General features: G+C 44.0%; 1 protein-coding gene and 1 pseudogene across 2 annotated transcripts; both read right to left on the bottom strand.

Moving 5' to 3' along the window:
• Nucleotides 1-7694: 7694 nt before the first annotated feature.
• LOC121537602 (H-2 class II histocompatibility antigen, A-S beta chain) lies at nucleotides 7695-10257 on the bottom strand. 2 transcript variants are annotated; one of them, XM_041845191.1, is made up of 5 exons: nucleotides 10131-10257; nucleotides 9188-9472; nucleotides 8367-8639; nucleotides 7944-8054; nucleotides 7695-7809 (listed from the first exon to the last, which is right to left on the bottom strand). In XM_041845191.1, the coding sequence occupies exons 1-5, from the start codon at nucleotides 10192-10194 to the stop codon at nucleotides 7760-7762; spliced, it is 783 nt and encodes a 260-aa protein (XP_041701125.1). In that variant the 5' UTR covers nucleotides 10195-10257; the 3' UTR covers nucleotides 7695-7759. The 2 variants fall into 2 exon arrangements, with proteins under 2 accessions (XP_041701125.1, XP_045062916.1); XM_045206981.1 differs by lacking the exon at nucleotides 9188-9472.
• Nucleotides 10258-17431: 7174 nt separating this feature from the next.
• LOC121537333 lies at nucleotides 17432-20440 on the bottom strand (annotated as a pseudogene).
• Between the last annotated feature and the right edge of the window lie 5796 nt (nucleotides 20441-26236).

The raw sequence follows: 26236 nt of genomic DNA, 5'->3' as shown, positions 1-26236 counted from the left end.
GAATACACTTGCCAGTTGGTCAGCGCGTGCTCCGAGTACACGCCCTGGTAATCCGTCTGGCCCTGCGGCCTTGTGAATGTTGACCTGTTCAAAGGTCTTACTCACATCGGCTACGGAGAGCGTGATCACACAGTTGTCTGGAACAGCTGATGCTCTCATGCATGCTTCTGTTGAATGTTGACCTGTTCAAAGGTCTTACTCACATCGGCTACGGAGAGCGTGATCACACAGTTGTCTGGAACAGCTGATGCTCTCATGCATGCTTCTGTGTTGCTTGCCTCGAAGCGAGCATAGAAGGGATTTAGCTCATCTGTGTGTCGGAGCCGGTGTCGGAGCCGGTGTAGTACGATTAAATCTTAGTCCTGTATTGATGCTTTGCCTGTTTGATGGTTCGAAGGAGGGCATAACTTCAGTCTAGAGAATATAAAACAATTCCAAATATATCATAAAGAGTAAGATAAACCCCATTTTACTTGAATGGGATTTTCACAAGTAAAGTAAGCAAAACAATGTCAGTATTTTTAAGCTTGTCTGGTATAAGCGTCCGGGTTGGAGTCCCGCTCCTAAAAGCGGCAGCTCTACCCTTTAGCTCAGTGCAGATGTTGCTTGTAATCCATGGCTTCTGATTGGGATATGTATGTATTGTCACGCTCTGGCTCCGGGACTCTGTATATTGAGCCAGGGTGTGTTCTTTCATTGGGTGTATTTCTATGTTGGTATTTCTGTTGGGTTCATTTCTATGTTTGAGATAATGACTCCCAATCAGGGGCAACGAGTGTCAGCTGTGGGCTGGTTGTCTCTGATTGGGAGCCATATTTAATCTGTATGTTTTCCTTTGGGTGTTGTGGGTTTTTGTTCCTTGTCAGTCATTGTTACTGTGGACTTTACGAACCGTCTATTGTTTTGGTTTTGGCACTTTATTAATAAAGTCAATCATGTTCGCTCAACACGCTGCGTATTGGTCTACTCCTTTGGAAGACGATCGTGACAGAAAAACCCACCATACAACGACCAAGCAGCGTGTCCAGGAACACACGCAGGAGGTGACTCTGGTGGATGTCCTCCTCGGTTGGGGGCAGATCACCGAGGAGGAGGCCGTCCGGTACCGGAGGGCTATGAAGGGGGAGACCCAGGCAGGAGAGGAGCAGCGGCGTCAGCAGTGCCATCGTCGGACGGACGAGAGGCACCCCCAAGGATTTTTTAGGGGGGGGGCACACGGCATGGGCGACTGGGCAGCAGGAGGCTGCCACAGGGCGTAATAGGAGAAGAGGAGAGAAGGCCACCGGGGTTTGGGGGCCAGAAGGCAGGTTGGCGGAGCCTGGATGGAGAGCAGAGCCAACTCCCCGTACTCAGGCATGGCAGCATGAGACTGGGCAGGTTCCGCGGAGTGCGGAGATAAGCACTGTGCCGCGAGTGGTCCGGCATAGTCCGGTACGTCCTGTGCGAGCACCCCGCACGTGTTGTGCGAAGGTGGGCATGCAGCCAGGACGGAGTGTGCCGGCTCAGCGCTCGCGGCCTCCAGTGCCTCTTCTCGGTCCCGGATATCCTGCGCCAGTGTCACGTGCTGTTATGCCAGTACGGGTACACAGCCCTGTACGTCCTGTGCTGATGCCTCACACAGAGTGTGTGAAGGTAGGTATTCAGCCAGGACGGGTTGTGGCAGCTCTTCACTCCAGGTCTCCTATCCGTCTCCATAGCCCAGTCCGGCCTGTCCCTGCTCCACGCACCAAGCCTACGGTGTGCGTCGCCAGCCCTGCCCGGCCTGTTCCTGCTCCTCGCACTAAGCCTACGGTGTGCGTCGCCAGCCCAGCCCGGCCTGTCCCTGCTCCACGCACCAAGTCGACGGTGTGCGTCGACAGCCCTGCCCGGCCTGTTCCTGCTCCACGCACCAAGTCTACGGTGTGCGTCGACAGCCCTGCCCGGCCTGTTCCGGCTCCACGCACCAAGTCGACGGTGTGCGTCGACAGCCCTGTCCGGCCTGTTCCTGCTCCACGTACCAAGTCTACGGTGTGCGTCGACAGCCCTGCTCGGCCTGTTCCTGCTCCACGCACCAAGTCTACGGTGTGCGTCGACAGCCCAGTCCGGCCCAGTCCCGCTCCCCGCACCAAGTCTGTGGTGCGTTTCGTCAGCCCTGTCCGGCCCAGGCCTGCTCCCCGCACCAAGTCTGTGGTGCGTTTCGTCAGCCCTGTCCGGCCCGTTCCTGCTCTCCGCACCAAGTCTGTGGTGCGCGTCGCCAGCCCAGTCCGGCCCATCCAAGCTTCCCGCACCAAGCCAGTGGTGTGCGTCGTCAGCCCTGTCCGGCCCGTTCCTGCTCTCCGCACCAAGTCAGGGGTGCGCTTCGTCAGCCCGGTCCGGCCTGTCCCTGCTCCACGCGCCAGGCCTACGGTGTGCGTCGTCAGCCTGGTAAGGCCTGTTCGTCCTCCATGCACCAAGCCAGGGGCGCGTGTCGTCAGTCCGGCTCCGGCCAACGGGGCTAGACAGGACCAGGGGTACTTTGGGGGGTTGGAAAGGAGGTGGGGATCAAGGCCGGAGCCAGAGCCACCGCCGAGGAGGTATGCCCACCCAGCCCTCCCTTGTTTGGCCCTTATTGAGGCGCGGTCGCAGTCCGCGCCTTTAGGGGGGGGTACTGTCACGCTCTGGCTCCGGGACTCTGTATATTGAGCCAGGGTGTGTTCTTTCATTGGGTGTATTTCTATGTTGGTATTTCTGTTTGGTTCATTTCTATGTTTGAGATAATGACTCCCAATCAGGGGCAACGAGTGTCAGCTGTGGGCTGGTTGTCTCTGATTGGGAGCCATATTTAATCTGTATGTTTTCCTTTGGGTGTTGTGGGTTTTTGTTCCTTGTCAGTCATTGTTACTGTGGACTTTACGAACCGTCTATTGTTTTGGTTTTGGCACTTTATTAATAAAGTCAATCATGTTCGCTCAACACGCTGCGTATTGGTCTACTCCTTTGGAAGACGATCGTGACATGTATGGTCACTGTGGGGACGCCGTTATCGATGCACTTATTGATGAAGCCAGTGACTGATGTGGTGTACTCCTCAATGCCATCGTAAAAATCCAGGGAACATATTCCAGTCTGTGCTAGCAAAACAGTCCTGTAGCTTAGCATCTGCGTCATCTGACCACTTCCTTTTTAACCGAGTCACTGATGCTTCCTGCTTTAGTTTTTGCTTATAAGCAGGAATCAGAAGGATAGAGTTATGGTCAGATTTGCCAAATGGAGGGCGAGGGAGAGCTTTGTACGCGTCTCTGTGTGTGGAGTAAAGGTGGTCTAGAGTTTTTTTCCCTCTTGTTGCACATTTAACATGCTGGTAGAAATGAGGTAGAACGGATTTAAGTTTCCCTGCATTAAAGTCCCCGGCCACTAGGAGCGCTGCCTCTGGATGAGCATTTTCCTGTTTACTTATGGTCTTAAACAGCTCATTGAGTGCAATCTTAGTGCCTGCATCGGTTTGTGGTGGTAAATAGACAGCTACGAAAAATATAGATGAAAACTCTCTTGGTAAATAGTGTGGTCTACAGCTTATCATGAGGTACTATTCCTCAGGTGAGCAAAACCTAGACTTCCTTAGTATTAGATTTACTTCTTCTGGCCACAGACGGCACAGAGAACACCTATACCCTCGCACACCTGAAAAACAAAGCAATGAGTGCTCTAAACCGCTGACTGACAAAAGCAAACAATGATAAATCAATGCATTGGAATAAAGGCATAGTCTATTTTTATCAAGGGTGCATGGCAAACAAATGACGAAAATTAGGTAGAACAAAGGAAAATCTATGCATTTAAAAGAGCTCAGCTGAGTCCGAAATTCAGCACTACTGAGTGTACAGGGTGACAGCTTGTGCAGCCACCTAGAAATTAATGATTTAAACCATAACAGAGAGGTGGGTGTGTGTGTTTCATTTGGAAGCTTTTATTTTAATATTTAATAATAATATAATATTAACATTTACCACTGTAAAACATATTTACCACTGCATTTTAAACAAATAGGAGAATTGTTTTTATTAGCATTATTTAGAGACCCCCCCCACCCAAAGTTAGATTTGTTTTGCATTTAAGGGAGCTAATTTCTCCTTCAGGGGAGCTGAGCCCCCCCTGGCTGCCCCGTAATTCACACTCTGAGTTACAGTGAATAACAAAAACGTGTCCGTTCTCAAACCCCCAAAAAGCAGACCTCACACATACAGTTGAGATGAGCACAGGTTCAAGCTGCAGTGCAGTGCCCCTGGATGGAGAGCATGTTGTGGGGTTAAGTGCCTTGCTCAAGGGCCCAACGGTAGGGGAATGTTTTGAGGATATGAACCCAGCTGCCCTCCAGTTGTCAGATCAATTCCGCCCGTTTTTTTCCAGTGCCCAGCCCAGGTTTCAAAACCGGCCTCCATTCGGCCACAGGTCCATCTCCAGCTACAGGTCCAACTCCTTAACCGCTGGTCTACCTACCACCAGTACAGTATGGATTGTTGCCTGTGGTTCCAGAGAAGCAGAAAAAATTAGCAAAAACATGAGGTGGCCCTTTCCTGCAGTCAATGACCAAAATCGCCCTCTTTGGCCTCATGGGTGGAATGTTATTAATATTTTTCATAGTTTCATCATTAAACAAAACGACAATCTGGTGTTTCTATGTCAAACAGTTGTATTATATTTCAGTCTTCTGTAATATATAGAAAGTGTAATGTTGGGATGCAAACTCAAAATTGAATAAATTTAAACTCTATATCTGACATGGTACTAGTGTCTTCTTCTTTTTAAGCCCATAACTGTGTGTGTGATGTGTATCCTTTTATTTCAAAGTTGATTTGTTTAAGACTACCATGAATCACTCAGTGTGACCCTGATTTAGCCCACTGCAGTAAAATGATAATCTTCAGAAATAAGTATGAGTTAATCTGCCAGGGTGCAACTCAATATTAGGAAGGTGTGCTTCATTTTTTGTATACTCAGTGTATATAGTGCATATAAACTCAGCAAAAAAAGAAACGTCCTCTCACTGTCAACTGCGTTTATTTTCAGCAAACTTAACATGTGTAAATATTTGTATGAACATAACAAGATTCAACAACTGAGACATAAACTGAACAAGTTCCACAGACATGTGACTAACAGAAATTGAATAATGTGTCCCTGAACAAAGGGGGGGTCAAAATCAAAAGTAACAGTCAGTATCTGGTGTGGCCACCAGCTGCATGAAGTACTGCAGTGCATCTCCTCCTCATGGACTGCACCAGATTTGCCTGTTCTTGCTGTGAGATGTTACCCCACTCTTTCACCAAGGCACCTGCAAGTTCCCAGACATTTCTGGGGGGAATGGCCCTAGCCCTCACCCTCCGATCCAACAGGTCCCAGACGTGCTCAATGGGATTGAGATCCAGGCTCTTCGCTGGCCATGGCAGAACACTGACATTCCTGTCTTGTAGGAAATCATGCACAGAACTTGCAGTATGGCGGGTGGCATTGTCATGCTGGAGGGTCATGTCAGGATGAGCCTGCAGGAAGGGTACCACATGAGGGAGGAGGATGTCGTCCCTGTAACGCATAGCGTTGAGATTGCCTGCAATGACAACAAGCTCAGTCCGATGATGCTGTGACACACTGCCCCAGACCATGACGGACCCTCCACCTCCAAATCGATCCCGCTCCAGAGTACAGGCCTCAGTGTAACGCTCATTCCTTCGACGATAAATGCGAATCCGACCATTACCCCTGGTGAGACAAAACTACGACTCGTCAGTGTAGAGCACTTTTTGCCAGTCCTGTCTGGTCCAGCGACGGTGGGTTTGTGCCCATAGGCGACGTTGTTGCCGGTGATGTCTGGTGAGGACCTGCCTTACAACAGGCCTACAAGCCCTCAGTCCAGCGTCTCTCAGTCTATTGCGGACAGTCTGAGCACTGATGTAATTTGGGCAGTTGTTGTTGCCATCCTGTACCTGTCCCGCAGGTGTGATGTTCGGATGTACCGATCCTGTGCAGGTGTTGTTACACATGGTCTGCCACTGCGAGGACAATCAGCTGTCCATCCTGTCTCCCTGTAGCGCTGTCTTAGGCGTCTCACAGTACAGACATTGCAATTTATTGCCCTGACCACATCTGCAGTCCTCATGCCTCCTTGCAGCATGCCTAAGGCACGTTCACGCAGATGAGCAGGGACCCTGGGCATCTTTCTTTTGGTGTTTTTCAGAGTCAGTAGAAAGGCCTCTTTAGTGTCCTACGTTTTCATAACTGCAACCTTAATTGCCTACCCTCTGTAAGCTGTTAGTGTCTTAACGACCGTTCCACAGGTGCATGTTCATTAATTGTTTATGGTTCATTGAACAAGCATGGGAAACAGTGTTTAAACCCTTTACAATGAAGATCTGTGAAGTTATTTTGATTTTTACAAATTATCTTTGGAAAGTTAACTGCTTATTCTTTGAAAGGACAAACATACAAAGCAATGAACTCAATATTAGGAAGGTGTTCCTAATGTTTGGTATACTCAGTGTATAATTATTATGATGTAGAATAACAACGCTGGACAATTGAGGAGTAGAAAAACATCACCTGGTCCGACGAATCCCGGTTCCTGTTGCGTCATGCTGATGGCAGAGTCAGGATTTGGCGTAATCAGCATGAGTCCATAGTCCCATCCTGCCTGGTGTCAACTGTACAGGCTGGTGGCGGTGGTGTAATGGTGTGGATGTTTTCCTGGCACACGTTACGTTCCTTGATACTAATTGAGGAATGTTAGGTCCGACCTGGTACTAGATGGGTGTACCTCATAAACTGGCCCTGAATGTATATATAACCTTTTTTAGTAAAGCGTTCTTTGATCTCGTACAAAGAACCAAAAGGAACCAAACATTTTTCTAAGAGTATAGACCTATACATTTATATATACAAATATGATTCATATTTTCTTCAACATACAAATGTACTATTGACAAAAGGTAGGATCTCATAAGATTCTTATAATACTTTTCCATATGGGTAAGCAATGCAGGCACTTGTAGCCTGGCATTTTATATAAAAGTGTACAGTACATCCAAACAATTCTGTGAGATGCTAGGCCGATGCCCTCTCACATTGAAGAGACAGAGATGGTGATCTTGCAATAAATAGCTTATTTTTATTAGCAACTTACAGACATCTCAGCCGCACCTTCCACACACTCTACAGAATCCTCAATTTAAACAAACTGAGCCCTTGAGGCAGGAGGCCACGAGTGTGAGCAATCGACTAATTAACAGTCAGTGCAAGCGATCAGTTTACAATTAAAGGGACATTCCACTCATTCTACATTCAAACACACAGGTAAAGGTTGAGCTGGTCAATAAAGATAAATTAACTAGATTTAGATTTGATGATGAATAGGCATTTTAGGATCCTTTAATATAAACACAATAGAATACATTCACACAAATGACAGTGAAGGCTACTCCTTCACAAATTCATAGGCAAGCTAATGTCTTAAAATGAAACTGTAATATCGACAAAGGCTTTTACCAAACAGAAATTATTTCTGATGTTAAATTCTAATGAAAAAGGTTCTATGTAGAACCTCCCACTGGGCAAAAACTGGTTGAATCAACGTTGTTTCCACTTCATTTCAACCAGAAAAATCTATGTGATGACGTTGAATCAACATGGAAAACTGATTGGATTTGCAAAGTCATCAACTTAAGGGCATTTCATCTTTTTTTTTACCCAACTTTTTACCTAAATGCAATGACATGGTGACATTTGTTATTGATTTCACGTTGAATTCACGTTAGTTGACGGTCCCATAATCACGAAAACCAATATGACCGAACAGCCATCCTGTTGAAAGTAAAATCAAAGATACTGAATTAAGAGCCATGAGAATAAACCATCATAGAGCACTGAGTCTATAACAGCAGTACAGGTAGATAGCAGTACAACCATAATTTTTCATGAGGCTTGTGGTTCCTCACCAGTAGATGTCATCCTGTAGGTCAGTCCAGCTGCTACAAAGACCACTCCCAGCAGCAGCCCACAGGCCCCGATCACTATCTTATTCTTCTCAGACTTAGGCAAGGAGGGGTCTGCAATTATACATTTAACAAAGATCATGGCCTCCAAACCACATGCAAAGAAAAATAGTATTTTAATCTCCCTATTCAACAGAGATATTGGGCTATACGACACAAACTGGTGAACATTTCAGAGACGAGTTGTGACTGTTCTACTCTTCAGCTGATGAGTTAAGAGTTGACTTTCCTTGTCCCCATGTTTATATTAGTGAGCCCTAAGATGAAATAGCCACTGTTCTGCAGTCCTGTTGGGGAGTCGGGTGAAGCCGTTCTCACTTATACAATTACTCCACTCACACACTCTTACTCCACACATACCCTTACCCCAGTCATAAAATTTGGGCTCAGTCTGGCTGATGTGCTCCACCATACAGGTGATTCTCTCTCCAATTGTGGGTGTGTACTTCAAATAGGACTGTATCTGGTAGCTCCAGTGTCCATTGGCCATTACGTCAGTGGAGGTCACATCTGAGGTCACTTCCTGGCCGTTCCTCAGCCACGTCACTCTGATGTGTTTGGGGTAGAAGAAGTGGACGCTACACACAAGGCTGGAGTCGCTGGACGGCCCCTCTAGCCTCAGTGTGACGTTGGGCTCCACTAGAGAAGGAGGTCAGTGAATCAATGATGATACGTTATAACTGGAAAAATAAGGTTTCGAGCAGAAATGTTGAGTGCTTGCTACAGAAATCTGTAGCCTAAAATGGTGGAAAAAACTAAGTTAATGTGCCTGACCAGCACTCCAATGTTGAATTTCCGAATTTGTTCAAATTAGGTTAAGGGTTTGGTTGGTAAAGGGTAAGTTTAACATTTTGGCTAGTCGGGCTGTCAATGGGATGCAAGTCAGAAAAGTCCCCTTAGTCTGTCCCTTCTGAGCACTAGCAGTTAAAGCCACAGTCAGTAAGATTTCCAGTTGTTCATTGTTCATTCCAACAACTCCTCTATTTAGAAGAATATGGCTTTGAAATACTATACCTTACTAGATTATTACAACTGACCTATTACTCCATGGTCTACGTTTTGTTGTAATACAATATCATTGAGAAAATAATGTGACATGTTATCAAGTCCTACAGAGCATATGCTATAGACATAAAACAAATCAAGTGAGGGATAACTTCCAGTTGTTAGTGAATTGTTATAATCACCCATATACATATCTGTTGTGTTGTAGATCCGATTAGCATATGGCTTGCATAACACCTCCATATCTGTTCTCCTCCTGGGGATCTCATCTGGGTCCTCATTCCACTTTTCTGCAGATATCACTCCCCATGCTGTGTATCCTGTCCACCTCTCTGTGGTGCTGTTGTACTGAGCCACCATGATCTTGTTAAAATGATGCTCTATAATATACTCCATATCATGTAAGTCTCTGGATCTAAACCCACACCAAGCATCATCGTGTGCAAAATCTTCATCTGAGGAATCAACTATAATAACAGAAAAGGGACATGTAAAAGTGATGTTTGGATTTGAAGAGTTCTGCACACTTCAGAAATATAATTGTATGGATATATCTGGTCCGCCAGCCCATTAAAAAAGAAGGATATAGCAATGACAATGGAAATAACTGACCCTTTTTTTGGCTGCAAATTGATATAAACGAACAAATCGTTCAAAAAAATAATTTGTGCTGCCCTCCATTGAATTTCAAAATCCCTATGTGGCTTTCGAGACAGAATTATTGCCTATCCTTGTCTTATACTGTGTAAATTACTAGTTTATAACTTGCCATACAAATCTGTATTTCATTGCAAGAATATGGGACAATTGTAAAACACTTAGGTCTAGATTCAGTCAGATCATTGTCAAGAAGGCACACCTGCCCCACTCGCGTTAGAAGTTCAGAACGAGAAAGCTATCGAAATAATTACGCTCAAAGTGAAAAATCATTAAACGAAATAATGAGGATTTCTATCATCCTAATCGAGCTGTAGATTACATCTCACATTCCAGTGTTCGAATTTGTAAACAAGCCTGCATGGGATTTCTGTTAATGCGACTCAGTGCAGCCAATCGCAATGTCCACTTTCTTTCACTGTTAAAAAGCAATAAAATCTCATTTGGATTATGATTGTTTGTACTCACCCACTTCAGATAGAGAGGAGAAGAGGAGCAGCAGGTGGATGGAGAAGCAATTCAGCACATACATGATCAAGTCTCAGAGTTAGAACATTTCAACTGTGAAACAACACTGAGGAAACTAAAGCTATGTTTCAAGAACCACCCTCTTAAACAGCTGGGAAAGTTCAGCTTTGAACTCAGGAGGACCGTTACCAACCTGGACTCAGGGGTAGATGTAACATAGTAAAAGTAAATCCATAGTGAATGTATATCCAGGACACTCCAATTAATATGATATGTATGGTATGTATTAATTTGTGGATGTCCATCATCCATTTCGTATGATATTTTATGGATTACAATTCCTTTGATATGTTACTAATTGCAATTCGTACAATATGTTATGAATTGCAATTCATACAATATGTTACAGATTAGCAAAACCTGTTATATGTTACCAATTCCAATTAGTTGTGGCTAACGTTTGCTATGTGGCTAGGTGACTAACGCTAACGTTAGCTAGGTGGCTAACATTAGCTAGGCTAAGGGTTAAGGTTAGGGTTAAGGTTAGCGTTAGGAGTTAGGTTAAAGGGTTAATGTTAGTGTTAGGGCAGTGTTTCCCAAACTAGGGGTCAAGCATAGCCGCAGGAAGTAAGGGTGCTGAGTGTGCTTCAGCACCCCCTGAAAAATCGGAATAAAAAAGAAATATTTACAGTGAGGGAAAAAAGTATTTGATCCCCTGCTGATTTTGTATGTTTGCCCACTGACAAAGAAATGATCAGTCTATAATTTTAATGGTAGGCTTATTTGAACAGTGAGAGACAGAATAACAATTAAAGAATCCAGAAAAACGCATGTCAAAAATGTTATAAATTGATTTGCATTTTAATGAGGGAAATAAGTATTTGACCCCTCTGCAAAACATGATTTAGTACTTGGTGGCAAAACCCTTGTTGGCAATCACAGAGGTCAGACATTTTCTTGTAGTTGGCTACTAGGTTTGCACACATCACAGGAGGGATTTTGTCGCACTCCTCTTTGCAGATCTTCTCCGAGTCATTAAGGTTTCGAGGATGACGTTTGGCAACTCGAACATTCAGCTCCCTCCACAGATTTTCTATGGGATTAAGGTCTGGAGACTGGCTAGGCCACTCCAGGACCTTAATGTGCTTCTTCTTGAGACACTCCTTTGTTGCCTTGGCCATGTGTTTTGGGTCATTGTCATGCTGGAATACCCATCCACGACCCATTTTCAATGCCCTGGCTGAGGGAAGGAGGTTCTCACCCAAGATTTGATGGTACATGGCCCCGTCCATCATCCCTTTGATGCAGTGAAGTTGTCCTGTCCCCTTAGCAGAAAAACACCCCCAAAGCATAATGTTTCCACCTCCATGTTTGACGGTGGGGATGGTGTTCTTGGGGTCATAGGCAGCATTCCTCCTCCTCCAAACACGGTGAGTTGAGTTGATGCCAAAGAGCTCCATTTTGGTCACATCTGACCACAACACTTTCACCCAGTTCTCCTCTGAATCATTCAGATGTTCATTGGCAAACTTCAGACGGGCATGTATATGTGCTTTCTTGAGCAGGGGGACCTTGCGGGCGCTGCAGGATTTCCATCCTTCACAGCGTTGTGTGTTACCAATTGTTTTCTTGGTGACTATGGTCCCAGCTGCCTTGAGATCATTGACAAGATCCTCCCGTTTAGTCCTGGGCTGATTCCTCACCGTTCTCATGATCATTGCAACTCCACGAGGTGAGATCTTGCATGGAGCCCCAGGACAAGGGAGATTGACAGTTATTTTGTGTTTCTTCCATTTGCGAATAATCGCACCAACTGTTGTCACCTTCTCACCAAGCTGCTTGGCGATGGTCTTGTAGCCCATTCCAGCCTTGTGTAGGTCTACAATCTTGTCCCTGACATCCTTGTAGAGCTCTTTGGTCTTGACCATGATGGAGAGTTTGGAATCTGATTGATTGATTGCTTCTGTGGACAGGTGTCTTTTATACAGGTAACAAACTGAGATTAGGAGCACTCCCTTTAAGAGTGTGCTCCTAATCTCAGCTCGTTACCTGTATAAAAGACACCTGGGAGCCAGAAATATTTCTGATTGAGAAGGGGTCAAATACTTATTTCCCTCATTAAAATGCAAATCAATTTATAACATTTTTGACATGTGTTTTTCTGGATTTTTTTGTTGTTATTCTGTCTCTCACTGTTCAGATAAACCTACCATAAAAATTATAGACTGATCATTTCTTTGTCAGTGGGCAAACGTAGAAATAAGAAATAAAATAATAAGTAGTGCGCTGGGCCTTTGCTAGTATTAGCGGACAGATATAGACTTCTGTAGCGTGCAAAAAAAGGTAGTTACAGTGGGGAAAAAAAGTATTTAGTCAGCCACCAATTGTGCAAGTTCTCCCACTTAAAAAGATGAGAGAGGCCTGTAATTTTCATCATAGGTACACGTCAACTATGACAGACAAATTGAGAAAAGAAAATCCAGAAAATCACATTGTAGGATTTTTAATGAATTTATTTGCAAATTATGGTGGAAAATAAGTATTTGGTCACCTACAAACAAGCAAGATTTCTGGCTCTCACAGACCTGTAACTTCTTCTTTAAGAGGCTCCTCTGTCCTCCACTCGTTACCTGTATTAATGGCACCTGTTTGAACTTGTTATCAGTATAAAAGACACCTGTCCACAACCTCAAACAGTCACACTCCAAACTCCACTATGGCCAAGACCAAAGAGCTGTCAAAGGACACCAGAAACAAAATTGTAGACCTGCGCCAGGCTGGGAAGACTGAATCTGCAATAGGTAAGCAGCTTGGTTTGAAGAAATCAACTGTGGGAGCAATTATTAGGAAATGGAAGACATACAAGACCACTGATAATCTCCCTCGATCTGGGGCTCCACGCAAGATCTCACCCCGTGGGGTCAAAATGATCACAAGAACGGTGAGCAAAAATCCCAGAACCCCTCGGGGGGACCTAGTGAATGACCTGCAGAGAGCTGGGACCAAAGTAACAAAGCCTACCATCAGTAACACACTACGCCGCCAGGGACTCAAATCCTGCAGTGCTAGAGCGTGTCCCCCAGCTTAAGCCAGTACATGTCCAGGCCCGTCTGAAGTTTGCTAGAGTGCATCCAGAAGAGGATTGGGAGAATGTCATATGGTCAGATGAAACCAAATATAACTTTTTGGTAAAAACTCAACTCGTCGTGTTTGGAGGACAAAGAATGCTGAGTTGCATCCAAAGAACACCATACCTACTGTGAAGCATGGGAGTGAAAACATCATACTTTGGGGCTGTTTTTCTGCAAAGGGACCAGGACGACTGATCCGTGTAAAGGAAAGAATGAATGGGGCCATGTATCGTGAGATTTTGAGTGAAAACCTCCTTCCATCAGCAAGGGCATTGAAGATGAAACGTGGCTGGGTCTTTCAGCATGACAATGATCCCAAACACACCGCCCGGGCAACGAAGGAGTGGCTTCGTAAGAAGCATTTCAAGGTCCTGGAGTCTCCAGATCTCAACCCCATAGAAAATCTTTGGAGGGAGTTGAAAGTCCGTATTGCCCAGCGACAGCCCCAAAACATCACTGCTCTAGAGGAGATCTTTATGGAGGAATGGGCCAAAATACCAGCAACAGTGTGTGAAAACATTGTGAAGACTTACAGAAAACGTTTGACCTGTGTCATTGCCAACAAAGGGTATTTAACAAAGTATTGAGAAACTTTTGTTATTGACCAAATACTTATTTTCCACCATAATTTGCAAATAAATTCATAAAAAATCCTACAATGTGATTTTCTGGATTTTTTTCCCTCATTTTGTCTGTCATAGTTGACGTGTACCTATGATGGAAATTACAGGCCTCTCTCATCTTTTTAAGTGGGAGAACTTGCACAATTGGTGGCTGACTAAATACTTTTTTCCCCCACTGTATATAGTAGTATTGCCGCAGGATTCAATAGTTGGAATTGTAAGTTTTTGCCCTGTCCCTTTCTCTTACATTTGTATTTACATTTACGTCATTTAGCAGATGCTCTTATCCAGAGCGACTTACAAATTGGTGCATTCACCTTATGATAGCCAGTGGGACAATCACTTTACAATTTTTTTGGGACATATTTTTCTAATTTGGTAATTTTTAGAGTATATTTAAAATGTTCATTTGTTATACAGTGGGGAGAACAAGTATTTGATACACTGCCGATTTTGCAGGTTTTCCTACTTACAAAGCATGTAGAGGTCTGTAATTTTTATCATAGGTACACTTCAACTGTGAGAGACGGAATCTAAAACAAAAATCCAGAAAATCACGTTGTATGATTTTTAAGTAATTAATTTGCATTTTATTGCATGACATAAGTATTTGATACATCAGAAAAGCAGAACTTAATATTTGGTACAGAAACCTTTGTTTGCAATTACAGAGATCATACGTTTCCTGTAGGTCTTGACCAGGTTTGCACACACTGCAGCAGGAATTTTGGCCCACTCCTCCATACAGACCTCCAGATCCTTCAGGTTTCGGGGCTGTCGTTGGGCAATATGGACTTTCAGCTCCCTCCAAAGATTTTCTATTGGGTTCAGGTCTGGAGACTGGCTAGGCCACTCCAGGACCTTGAGATGCTTCTTACGGAGCCACTCCTTAGTTGCCCTGGCTGTGTGTTTCAGGTCGTTGTCATGCTGGAAGACCCAGCCACGACCCATCTTCAATGCTCTTACTGAGGAAGGAGGTTGTTGGCCAAGATCTCGCGATACATGGCCCCATCCATCCTCCCCTCAATACGGTACAGTCGTCCTGTCCCCTTTGCAGAAAAGCATCCCCAAAGAATGATGTTTCCACCTCCATGCTTCACGGTTGGGATGGTATTCTTGGGGTTGTACTCATCCTTCTTCTTCCTCCATACACGGCGAGTGTAGTTTAGACCAAAAATCTCTATTTTTGTCTCATCAGACCACATGACCTTCTCCCATTCCTCCTCTGGATCATCCAGATGGTCATTGGCAAACTTCAGACGGGCCTGGACATGCGCTGGCTTGAGCAGGGGGACCTTGCGTGCGCTGCAGGATTTTAATCCATGACGGCGTAGTGTGTTACTAATGGTTTTCTTTGAGACTGTGGTCCCAGCTCTCTTCAGGTCATTGACCAGGTCCTGCCGTGTAGTTCTGGGCTGATCCCTCACCTTCCTCATGATCATTGATGCCCCACGAGATGAGATCTTGCATGGAGCCCCAGACCGAGGGTGATTGACCGTCATCTTGAACTTCTTCCATTTTCTAATAATTGCGCCAACAGTTGTTGCCTTCTCACCAAGCTGCTTGCCTATTGTCCTGTAGCCCATCCCAGCCTTTTGCAGGTCTACAATTTTATCCCTGATGTCCTTACACAGCTCTCTGGTCTTGGCCATTGTGGAGAGGTTGGAGTCTGTTTGATTGAGTGTGTGGACAGGTGTCTTTTATACAGGTAACGAGTTCAAACAGGTGCAGTTAATACAAGTAATGAGTGGAGAACAGGAGGGCTTCTTAAAGAAAAACTAACAGGTCTGTGAGAGCCGGAATTCGTACTGGTTGGTAATTGATCAAATACTTATGTCATGCAATAAAATGCAAAATAATTACTTAAAAATCATTCAATGTGATTTTCAGGATTTTTGTTTTAGATTCCGTCTCTCACAGTTGAAGTGTACCTATGATAAAAATTACAGACCTCTACATGCTTTGTAAGTAGGAAAATCTGCAAAATCGTATTTGTATTTGTATTTATTTTTAATATATATATTTTTTTTTTAATGTGTGCTTCCGCAGAGGTAGGGGTTTGATTCCCATGGGGGAGCAGTACGAAAAAGTATGCAAATGTTGGCACTCACTACTGTACGTAAGTTGCTTTGGATAACAAAAGTAGTGCACTGGGCCTTTACTAGTTCTGCATTAGCGGACCTATATAGACCTCTTTACTTCATTCATTTCAAGAACCATACTCTTTCACTTCCTAAAACCTTCCTTTTAGGTGAATCCCCATGGCCACTGCTAGTACATACTGTATTTTCGATTCAGAGATAGCGGACAAAATGAGGGTTAGGCTTCTGTTGTAAGAACAGTGTAAATATGTGCTTAAAGGGACATCACACTCCAAAATCAAAACTTGTCCTCTGCCAAAATCCAAAAGTAAGGAAAAAATTGGCAATGCAATCTCTAGACATGCAGCGCTTATCTTTTCCATTCATTTTGGATTTCTGGCATAGGACAAGCTTTTTTAGCACCTTTTTACCCAAATGTATGCACTCATGACTGTAAGTCGCTTTGGATAATTCATCTAATTTTGACATTAGACTAATTGTGGATGTCTGAAAACATTGGAGTGCAATGTTCCTGTGATTAAATGGTGATAAGAACAATATAAAGTAAGGTATTACTTAGTCCTGTTTCAAACGGATGGGGAGAGTAAATCTGTGGATGGGGAGAGAATCAACATAAACATGTTTACTTCTCAGAGTTAGTTCCACTTCTCTGAGCTTTGGAGGACAGTGCATCTGCAAGGGGAAGCACCAGTCATGTGCAGGTGGAGGAGATAGTATCATGAGATTTCGGGAAGCCTTATGTCCTCAAGTGTCGCTAAAAATCCCCTACTGTACAAAACTATGGTAAATCTGTGGATGGGGAGAGAATCAACATAAACATGTTTACTTCTCAGAGTTAGTTCCACTTCTCTGAGCTTTGGAGGACAGTGCATCTGCAAGGGGAAGCACCAGTCATGTGCAGGTGGAGGAGATAGTATCATGAGATTTCGGGAAGCCTTATGTCCTCAAATGTCGCTAAAAATCCCCTACTGTACAAAACTTAATTCAGGAACATACTTTTAACTCACTGTACACCACAAAAAGAGAATCCTGTTTGTTCACAAGATAGATTTCTCAGAAAGGAAGCCACCAATGGGCCCATTGAAATCCAGAAAGTCTCCATGAGGCCAAATCTAATCCTAACAAATAAATTACAATGTAATCTAGGCCGAATATTATTATATTGATACATGGAGGACAGCACTTGCAACAGTCGCCATCAATGACTTTGGTTCGAATTGAGACAGAAAAAAAATCATAGAAATGGGAAAAGAGAACAAACAAACACTCCACAGCAAAATACTGGATGGCCCAGCACACACAGTGGGACTGCAGTTTTGTCATTAACACCCTCATCCAGGACACACTGCTGTGCAAATGTAATGCACTATTGAAAGTGCAGTACTTTCAAACCTCACTCACACAAAAAGCCAGACATGTAATACAATTAATTCCAGAAAAAAACATAGCAGTGGTCCAATGTTTATTGTAGGTCAGAACATGTATCTCCTAATGTATTTATTTGTTATTGTAAAAAGAATACTTGATTTACAAAATACAACTCACCTTCTACACTTTTTCAAATAGACAGAAATCAAACAGTGAGTAATGGCTTATCAATATCATCAATATCATCAATATTATCAATATTATCAATATGCACAGAATGTAATGTGATGATAATGACACTTAATGGCTTAAATCGTAATGGCTAGATCTCTCTAATCCAGTGCCTCACTTCCCATCTTTATTCCTGAGACTCAGTGGCTCTCTTTTCCTTTGTAGAGGAATATTCCAGTAGCCACCCCCAGCAGCCCAAGAGTGAGGCCCACTCCACAGAATACAGCAGGACCAGGACCAGCACTGGACCCACTGACCTTATACTCTGGAAGACAAGAGATGTCACCAGAATCAGCACAATACACATTCACTCATCACACACTGCCTTGGAATGGTTTGTTTCAGGTCTCAATTTCAGAGTTTTTAATGTTTGAGCTCCTTCTTAAGGTTTAATATTAAAGTAAATATACTGAACAAAAATAGACCACATGTAACCATGCCAGCCCAGGACTTCCACATCCGGCTTCTTCCCCTGCGGGATCGTCTAAGACCAGCCACCCGGACAGCTGATGAAACTGAGGAGTAGTTCTGTCTCTAATAAAGCCCTTTTGTGGGAAAGAAAACTAATTCTGATTGGCTGGGCCTGGCTCCCCAGTGGGTAGGCCTATGCCCTCCCAAGCCCACCCATGGCTGCGCCCCTGCCCAGTCATGTGAAATCCATAGATTAGAGCCTAATGAATTTATTTCAATTGACTAATTTCCTTATATGAACTGTAACTCGTTGAAATTGTTGCATGTTACATTTATATTTTTGTTCAGTATAGAACCATATACAAAAAAAGAATGTCCTCTCTCACCCCTGGTTTTGGGGTCCTTCAGGGCCGTGTGCGCCACAGCACAGACGTAGACGTCCTCCTTTTGTGGGGTGAAACTCAGGCTGGAGAACTGGTGGAATGTTCCATCTTTATTAGGATAATAACGACTGAGAGACAATCCCTCAGTCACCTCCATTCCATTCTTAGTCCAGTTGACTTTGACAGGCGGGGGAAAGAAACCATTCACAAAGCAGATGAGGGTGTTCTCCACCCCCAGTTCCACCTCATCCCTGGGGTAGATGATGCTCTCAGGGGCATCTAGAGGGCAACAACAGTCTGAAACTGTAAAGTATTCACTCAAAAATATACGTTTTTCAGATTTTTCAAATGTCATTACCTATAAATGTCCCATTCATTTGGGATTAAGGCAGATACTGTACATAGACCTACTCAAAAAATAGCATATTTTGTATTTTATTAGGATCCCCATTAGCTGTTGCGAAAGCAGCAGCTACTTCCTGGGGTCCACACAAAACATGAAACATTATATAATAAAGAACATTAATAGACAAAAACAGATCAAGGACAGAACTACATCAATTTAAAAAGGCACACGTAGCCTACATATCAATACATACTGTGTACACACAAACTATCTAGGTCAAATAGGGGAGAGGCGTTGTGCCGTGAGGTGTTGCTTTCTCTGTTTTTTTAAACCAGGTTTGCTGTTCATTTCATCAATATGAGATGGAACAGAGTTCCATGCAAAATGGCTCTATATAACACTGTTCGCTTTCTTGAATTTGTTCTGGATTTAGGGACTGTGAAAAGACCTCTGGTGGCATGTGTGGTGGGATAAGTGTGTGTGTCAGAGCTGTGTATAAGTTGACTGTGCAAACAATTTGGGATTTTTAACTCATTCATGTTTCTTATAAAAAGAAAAAGTGATGCAGTCAGTCTCTCCTCAACTCTTTGCCAAGAGAGACTGGCATGCATAGTATATGACGTTAACTCCGCTCGACTTAGACTACTCTGACAAAGGTTGATTTTGGAGAAGCACAAATCATATTGAATCACTGATTATTTATCAGTTTATGTGGGACATTCCCATCAATAATCTTCACTTACCTTTGATTTTTGGTATTTTCGGTTCGGACTGTTTGCCCCATGCGATGCCGTCTTTGCACCTCGGTCTGCTAATGGTAGCGTATTCACAAGCCCTTTCTTTATCCTCTGGTGTAATATATATGGATTTAGGTAATGTAAACACTACATCTACTGTTAGACATGTATTACTGTTTTTATTGAAGTCACCATAGAAGATTTCATCTCCATCAATCTCAACTCCCACCGCAGGATCACTTGACTCAAAGCATCCGTAGATAAAGTGAATTTCATGATGAACTGAAATGGGGGGAAAACACATTACTTCAAATTAATCAACTGAGGTTTATATCATTTTTCCAGGATGATAATATCTATATCAAACACGAACAAATGCATTTACACTAGTACAGTATCGAACATAAATCAAACTCTTACTTTCAGCAGCGGTGCAAACGGCTCCAGTGATAATCAGTATAATCACAGAGTAGTTCATCTCAAAGCTCATTTGTGTGTTGGAGAGATTGCTGCAGAATCTAACTCTTTCAATCTCTGATAGGAAGCTCTGAAAAGGAGGAAACCACAAATGTGTTGTTTCTGCTATGCAGCCAATATGGAAATTCCTTTAATTCTTACGTGACCACACATCAAACTTCTACCCGCAAGACAATGATCTAAGTTGTATTTTTATTTTGGGTTAAGTTATTACATATACTGTTGTGGAAATTCACCACTAAGGACTCAAACTCAAAGTAAATGAAGCAATCTTTATTAACGAGTGGAGAGGTTCACAAACTCAATAGCGGAGGTTCCCAGTCAGTCCTTTTATACTGCTACACAAAAAAGTTATAATTATGGTTGGTTTCTGTATGTGACTGACTGATACCACATGAAGGCTTCTTACCTTGAAACTGAGATATTTTATCACTCCCTATAGTTGTCATGACTTCGGCCGAGGCTGCCTCCCCTCCTTGTTCGGGCAGGCTTCGGCGTTCGTCGTCACCGGCTTACTAACCACTGCCGCCTCAATCATCATCACAATTGTCTCGTCTTGTCAATCACACACACCTGGTTCCTATCCCCTAATTAGTCTGTGTATAAGTGTTCCCTCTGCCCCCTTGTCCTTGTGGGTGATTGTTAATTGTGAGAGTATGTAGCTCGGTGAGCTACTCATAACATTGTGTTGCCAGGGTAGATTTTCCCCCTGTGCCTACAGTGGGGAAAAAAAGTATTTAGTCAGCCACCAATTGTGCAAGTTCTCCCACTTAAAAAGATGAGAGAGGCCTGTAATTTTCATCATAGGTACATGTCAACTATGACAGACAAATTGAGAATTTTTTTCTCCAGAAAATCACATTGTAGGATTTTTAATGAATTTATTTGAAAATTATGGTGGAAAATAAGTATTTGGTCACCTACAAACAAGCAAGATTTCTGGCTCTCACAGACCTGTAACTTCTTCTTTAAGAGGCTCCTCTGTCCTCCACTCGTTACCTGTATTAATGGCACCTGTTTGAACTTGTTATCAGTATAAAAGACACCTGTCCACAACCTCAAACAGTCACACTCCAAACTCCACTATGGCCAAGACCAAAGAGCTGTCAAAGGACACCAGAAACAAAATTGTAGACCTGCACCAGGCTGGGAAGACTGAATCTGCAATAGGTAAGCAGCTTGGTATGAAGATATCAACTGTGGGAGAAATTATTAGGAAATGGAAGACATACAAGACCACTGATAATCTCCCTCGATCTGGGGCTCCACGCAAGATCTCACCCCGTGGGGTCAAAATGATCACAAGAACGGTGAGCAAAAATCCCAGAACCACACGGGGGGACCTAGTGAATGACCTGCAGAGAGCTGGGACCAAAGAAACAAAGCTTACCATCAGTAACACACTATGCCGCCAGGGACTCAAATCCTGCAGTGCCAGACGTGTCCCCCTGCTTAAGCCAGTACATGTCCAGGCCCGTCTGAAGTTTGCTAGAGTGCATTTAGATGATCCAGAAGAGGATTGGGAGAATGTCATATGGTCAGATGAAACCAAAATATAACTTTTTGGTAAAAACTCAACCCGTCGTGTTTGGAGGACAAAGAATGCTGAGTTGCATCCAAAGAACACCATACCTACTGTGAAGCATGGGGGTGGAAACATCATGCTTTGGGGCTGTTTTTCTGCAAAGGGACCAGGATGACTGATCCGTGTAAAGGAAAGAATGAATGGGGCCATGTATCGTGAGATTTTGAGTGAAAACCTCCTTCCATCAGCAAGGGCATTGAAGATGAAACGTGGCTGGGTCTTTCAGCATGACAATGATCCCAAACACACCGCCCGGGCAACGAAGGAGTGGCTTTGTAAGAAGCATTTCAAGGTCCTGGAGTGGCCTAGCTAGTCTCCAGATCTCAACCCCATAGAAAATCTTTGGAGGGAGTTGAAAGTCTGTGTTGCCCAGCGACAGCCCCAAAACATCACTGCTCTAGAGGAGATCTGCATGGAGGAATGGGCCAAAATACCAGCAACAGTGTGTGAAAACCTTGTGAAGACTTACAGAAAACGTTTGACCTGTGTCATTGCCAACAAAGGGTAAATAACAAAGTATTGAGAAACTTCTGTTATTGACCAAATACTTATTTTCCACCATAATTTGCAAATAAATTAATTAAAAATCCTACAATGTGATTTTCTGGATTTCTTTTCCTCATTTTGTCTGTCATAGTTGACGTGTACCTATGATGAAAATTACAGGCCTCTCTCATCTCTTTAAGTGGGAGAACTTGCACAATTGGTGGCTGACTAAATACTTTTTTTCCCCACTGTTTGTCATGCAATGAAATGCAAATTAATTACTTAAAAATCATACAACGTGATTTTCTGGATTTTTGATTCCGTCTCTCACAGTTGAAGTGTACCTATGATAAAAATTACAGACCTCTACATGCTTTGTAAGTAGAAAAACCTGCAAAATCGGCAGTGTATCAAATATTTGTTCTCCCCACTGTATATATCTGTGGGACCTTATATAGACAGGTGTGTGCCTTTCCAAATCATGGCCAATCAATTGAATTTACCACAGGTGGACTCCAATCAAGCTGTAGAAACATCTCAAGGATGATCAATGGAAACAGGATGCACCTGAGCTCAATTTCGAGTCTCATAGCGAAGGGTCTGAATACTTGTGTAAATAATGTATATCTGTTTTTAATTATTTATACATTTGCAAGTATTTCTAAAAGTAAACATCAGATTATTACCATGGTTACTCCATTTATTTTTATTTTTTTATTTTATTTCACCTTTATTTAACCAGGTAAGCCAGTTGAGAACAAGTTCTCATTTACAACTGCGACCTGGCCAAGATAAAGCAAAGCAGTGCGATAAAAACAACAACACAGAGTTACATAAGGGGTAAAACAAAACATAAAGTCAAAAATACAACAGAAAATATACACTGCTCAAAAAATAAAGGGAACACTAAAATAACACATCCTAGATCTGAATGAATGAAATAATCTTATTAAATACTTTTTTCTTTACATAGTTGAATGTGCTGACAACAAAATCACACAAAAATTATCAATGGAAATCAAATTTATCAACCCATGGAGGTCTGGATTTGGAGTCACCCTCAAAATTAAAGTGGAAAACCACACTACAGGCTGATCCAACTTTGATGTAATGTCCTTAAAACAAGTCAAAATGAGGCTCAGTAGTGTGTGTGGCCTCCACGTGCCTGTATGACCTCCCTACAACGCCTGGGCATGCTCCTGATGAGGTGGCGGATGGTCTCCTGAGGGATCTCCTCCCAGACCTGGACTAAAGCATCCGCCAACTCCTGGACAGTCTGTGGTGCAATGTGGCGTTGGTGGATGGAGTGAGACATGATGTCCCAGATGTGCTCAATTGGATTCAGGTCTGGGAACGGGCGGGCCAGTCCATAGCATCAATGCCTTCCTCTTGCAGGAACTGCTGACACACTCCAGCCACATGAGGTCTAGCATTGTCTTGCATTAGGAGGAACCCAGGGCCAACCGCACCAGCATATGGTCTCACAAGGGGTCTGAAGATCTCATCTCGGTACCTAATGGCAGTCAGGCTACCTCTGGCGAGCACATGGAGGGCTGTGCGGCCCCCCAAAGAAATGCCACCCCACACCATGACTGACCCACCGCCAAACCGGTCATGCTGGAGGATGTTGCAGGCAGCAGAACGTTCTCCACGGCGTCTCCAGACTCTGTCACGTCTGTCACGTGCTCAGTGTGAACCTGCTTTCATCTGAGAAGAGCACAGGGCGCCAGTGGCGAATTTGCCAATCTTGGTGTTCTCTGGCAAATGCCAAACGTCCTGCACGGTGTTGGGCTGTAAGCACAACCCCCACCTGTGGACGTCGGGCCCTCATACCACCCTCATGGAGTCTGATTCTGACCATTTGAGCAGACACATGCACATTTGTGGCCTGCTGGAGGTCATTTTGCAGGGCTCTGGCAATGCTCCTCCTGCTCCTCCTTGCACAAAGGCGGAGGTAGCAGTCCTGCTGCTGGGTTGATGCCCTCCTACGGCCTCCTCCACGTCTCCTGATGTACTGGCCTGTCTCCTGGTAGCGCCTCCATGCTCTGGACACTACGCTGACAGACACAGCAAACCTTCTTGCCACAGCTCGCATTGATGTGCCATCCTGAGCCACTTGTGTGGGTTGTAGACTCCGTCTCATGCTACCACTAGAGTGAAAGCACCGCCAGCATTCAAAAGTGACCAAAACATCAGCCAGGAAGCATAGGAACTGAGAAGTGGTCTGTGGTCACCACCTGCAAAACCAGTCCTTTATTGGGGGTGTCTTGCTAATTGCCTATAATTTCCACCTGTTGTCTATTCCATTTGCACAACAGCATGTGAAATGTATTGTCAATTAGTGTTACTTCCTAAGTGGACAGTTTGATTTCACAGAAGTGTGATTGACTTGGAGTTACATTGGGTTGTTTAAGTGTTCCCTTTATTTTTTTGAGCAGTGTATATACACTGTGTGCAAATGTGGCAAGTTATGGAGGTAAGGCAATAAATAGGCCATAGTGCAAAATAATTACAATTAGTATTAACACTGGAATGATAGATGTGCAAGAGATGATGTTCAAATAGAGGTACTGGGGTGCAAATGTGCAAAGTAAATAACAATATGGTGATGAGGTAGTTGGGTGGGCTAATTTCAGATAGGCTGTGTACAGGTGCAGTGATCGATAAGGTGCTCTGACAACTGATGCTTAAAGTTAGTGAGGGAGATTAGAGTCTCCAGCTTCAGAGATTTTGGCAATTCGTTCCAGTCATTTGCAGCAGAGAACTGGAAGGAATGGCGGCCAAAGGAGGTGTTGGCTTTGGGGATGACCTGTGAGATATACCTGCTGGAGCACATACTACGGGTGGGTGTTGCTATGGTGACCAATGAGCTAAGATAAGGCGGGGATTTGCCTAGCAGTGATTTATAGATGGCCTGGAGCCAGTGGGTTTGGCGACGAATATGTAGTGAGGACCAGCCAACAAGAGCGTACAGGTCACAGTGGTGGGTAGTATATGGGGCTTTGGTGACGAAACGGATGGCACTGTGATAGACTACATCCAATTTGCTGAGTAGAGTGTTGGAGGCTATTTTGTAAATGACATCGCCGAAGTCAAGGATCGGTAGGATAGTCCGTTTTTTACAAGGGCATGTTTGGCAGCATGAGTGAAGGAGGCTTTGTTGTGAAATAGGAAGCCGATTCTTGATTTAACTTTGGATTGGAGATGCTTAATGTGAGTCTGGAAGGAGAGTTTACAGTCCAACCAGACACCTAGGTATTTGTAGTTGTCCACATACTCTAGGTCAGACCCGTCGAGAGTAGTGATTCTAGTCGGGTGGGCGGGTGCCAGCAGCGTTCGATTGAAGAGCATGCATTTAGTTTTACTAGTGTTTAAGAGCAGTTGGAGGCTACTGAAGGAGTGTTGTATGGCATTGAAGCTCGTTTGGAGGTTTGTTAACACAGTGTCCAATGAAGGGCCAGATGTATACAAAATGGTGTCAGTCTGCGTAGAGGTGGATCTGAGAGTCACCAGCAGCAAGAGCGACATCATTGATATACACAGAGAAAAGAGTCGGCCCAAGAATTGAACCCTGTGGCACCCCCATAGAGACTGCCATAGGTCCAGACAACAGGCCCTCCGATTTGACACATTGAACTCTATCTGAGAAGTAGTTGGTGAACCAGGCGAGGCAGTCATTTGAGAAACCAAGGCTATTTAGTCTGCCAATAAGAATGCGGTGGTTGACAGAGTCGAAAGCCTTGGCCAGGTCGATGAAGACGGCTGCACAGTACTGTCTATTATCGATCGCGGTTATAATATCGTTTAGGACCTTGACCATGGCTGAGGTGCACCCGTGACCAGCTCGGAAACTGGATTGCATAGCGGAGAAGGTACGGTGGGATTCGAAATGGTCGTGATCTGTTTGTTAACTTGGCTTTCAAAAACTTTCGAAAGGCAGGGCAGGATGGATATAGGTCTGTAACAGTTTGGATCTAGAGTGTCACCCCCTTTGAAGACAGCTTTCCAATCTCTGGGGATCTCAGACGTTACGAAAGAGAGGTTGAACAGGCTAGTAATAGGGGTTGCGACAATTTCGGCGGCTAGTTTTAGAAAGAAAGGGTCCAGATTGTCTAGCCCAGATGATTTGTAGGGGTCCAGATTTTGCAGCTCTTTCAGAACATCAGCTGTCTGAATTTGTGTGAAGGAGAAGCGGGGGGGTGCATGGGCAAGTTGCAGCGGAGGGT

This window comes from Coregonus clupeaformis, chromosome 24 (assembly GCF_020615455.1).
Source record: "Coregonus clupeaformis isolate EN_2021a chromosome 24, ASM2061545v1, whole genome shotgun sequence".
In the NCBI taxonomy this organism is placed as follows: Eukaryota; Metazoa; Chordata; class Actinopteri; order Salmoniformes; family Salmonidae; genus Coregonus; species Coregonus clupeaformis.
Note: the sequence above shows the minus strand (reverse complement) of the source record. Positions and strands in the feature narration are given on the sequence as shown.

Excerpts from the sequence above, each read along its gene's own strand:
- LOC121537602 (XM_041845191.1), bottom strand. The coding sequence starts at position 10,194 with ATGTATGTGCTGAATTGCTTCTCCATCCACCTGCTGCTCCTCTTCTCC. Across the intron at positions 9,473-10,130 it reads CTCCTCTCTATCTGAAGTGG|TTGATTCCTCAGATGAAGAT; the intron begins GTGAGTACAAAC and ends CTGTTATTATAG. Across the intron at positions 8,640-9,187 it reads CACAACAGATATGTATATGG|TGGAGCCCAACGTCACACTG; the intron begins GTGATTATAACA and ends CTCCTTCTCTAG.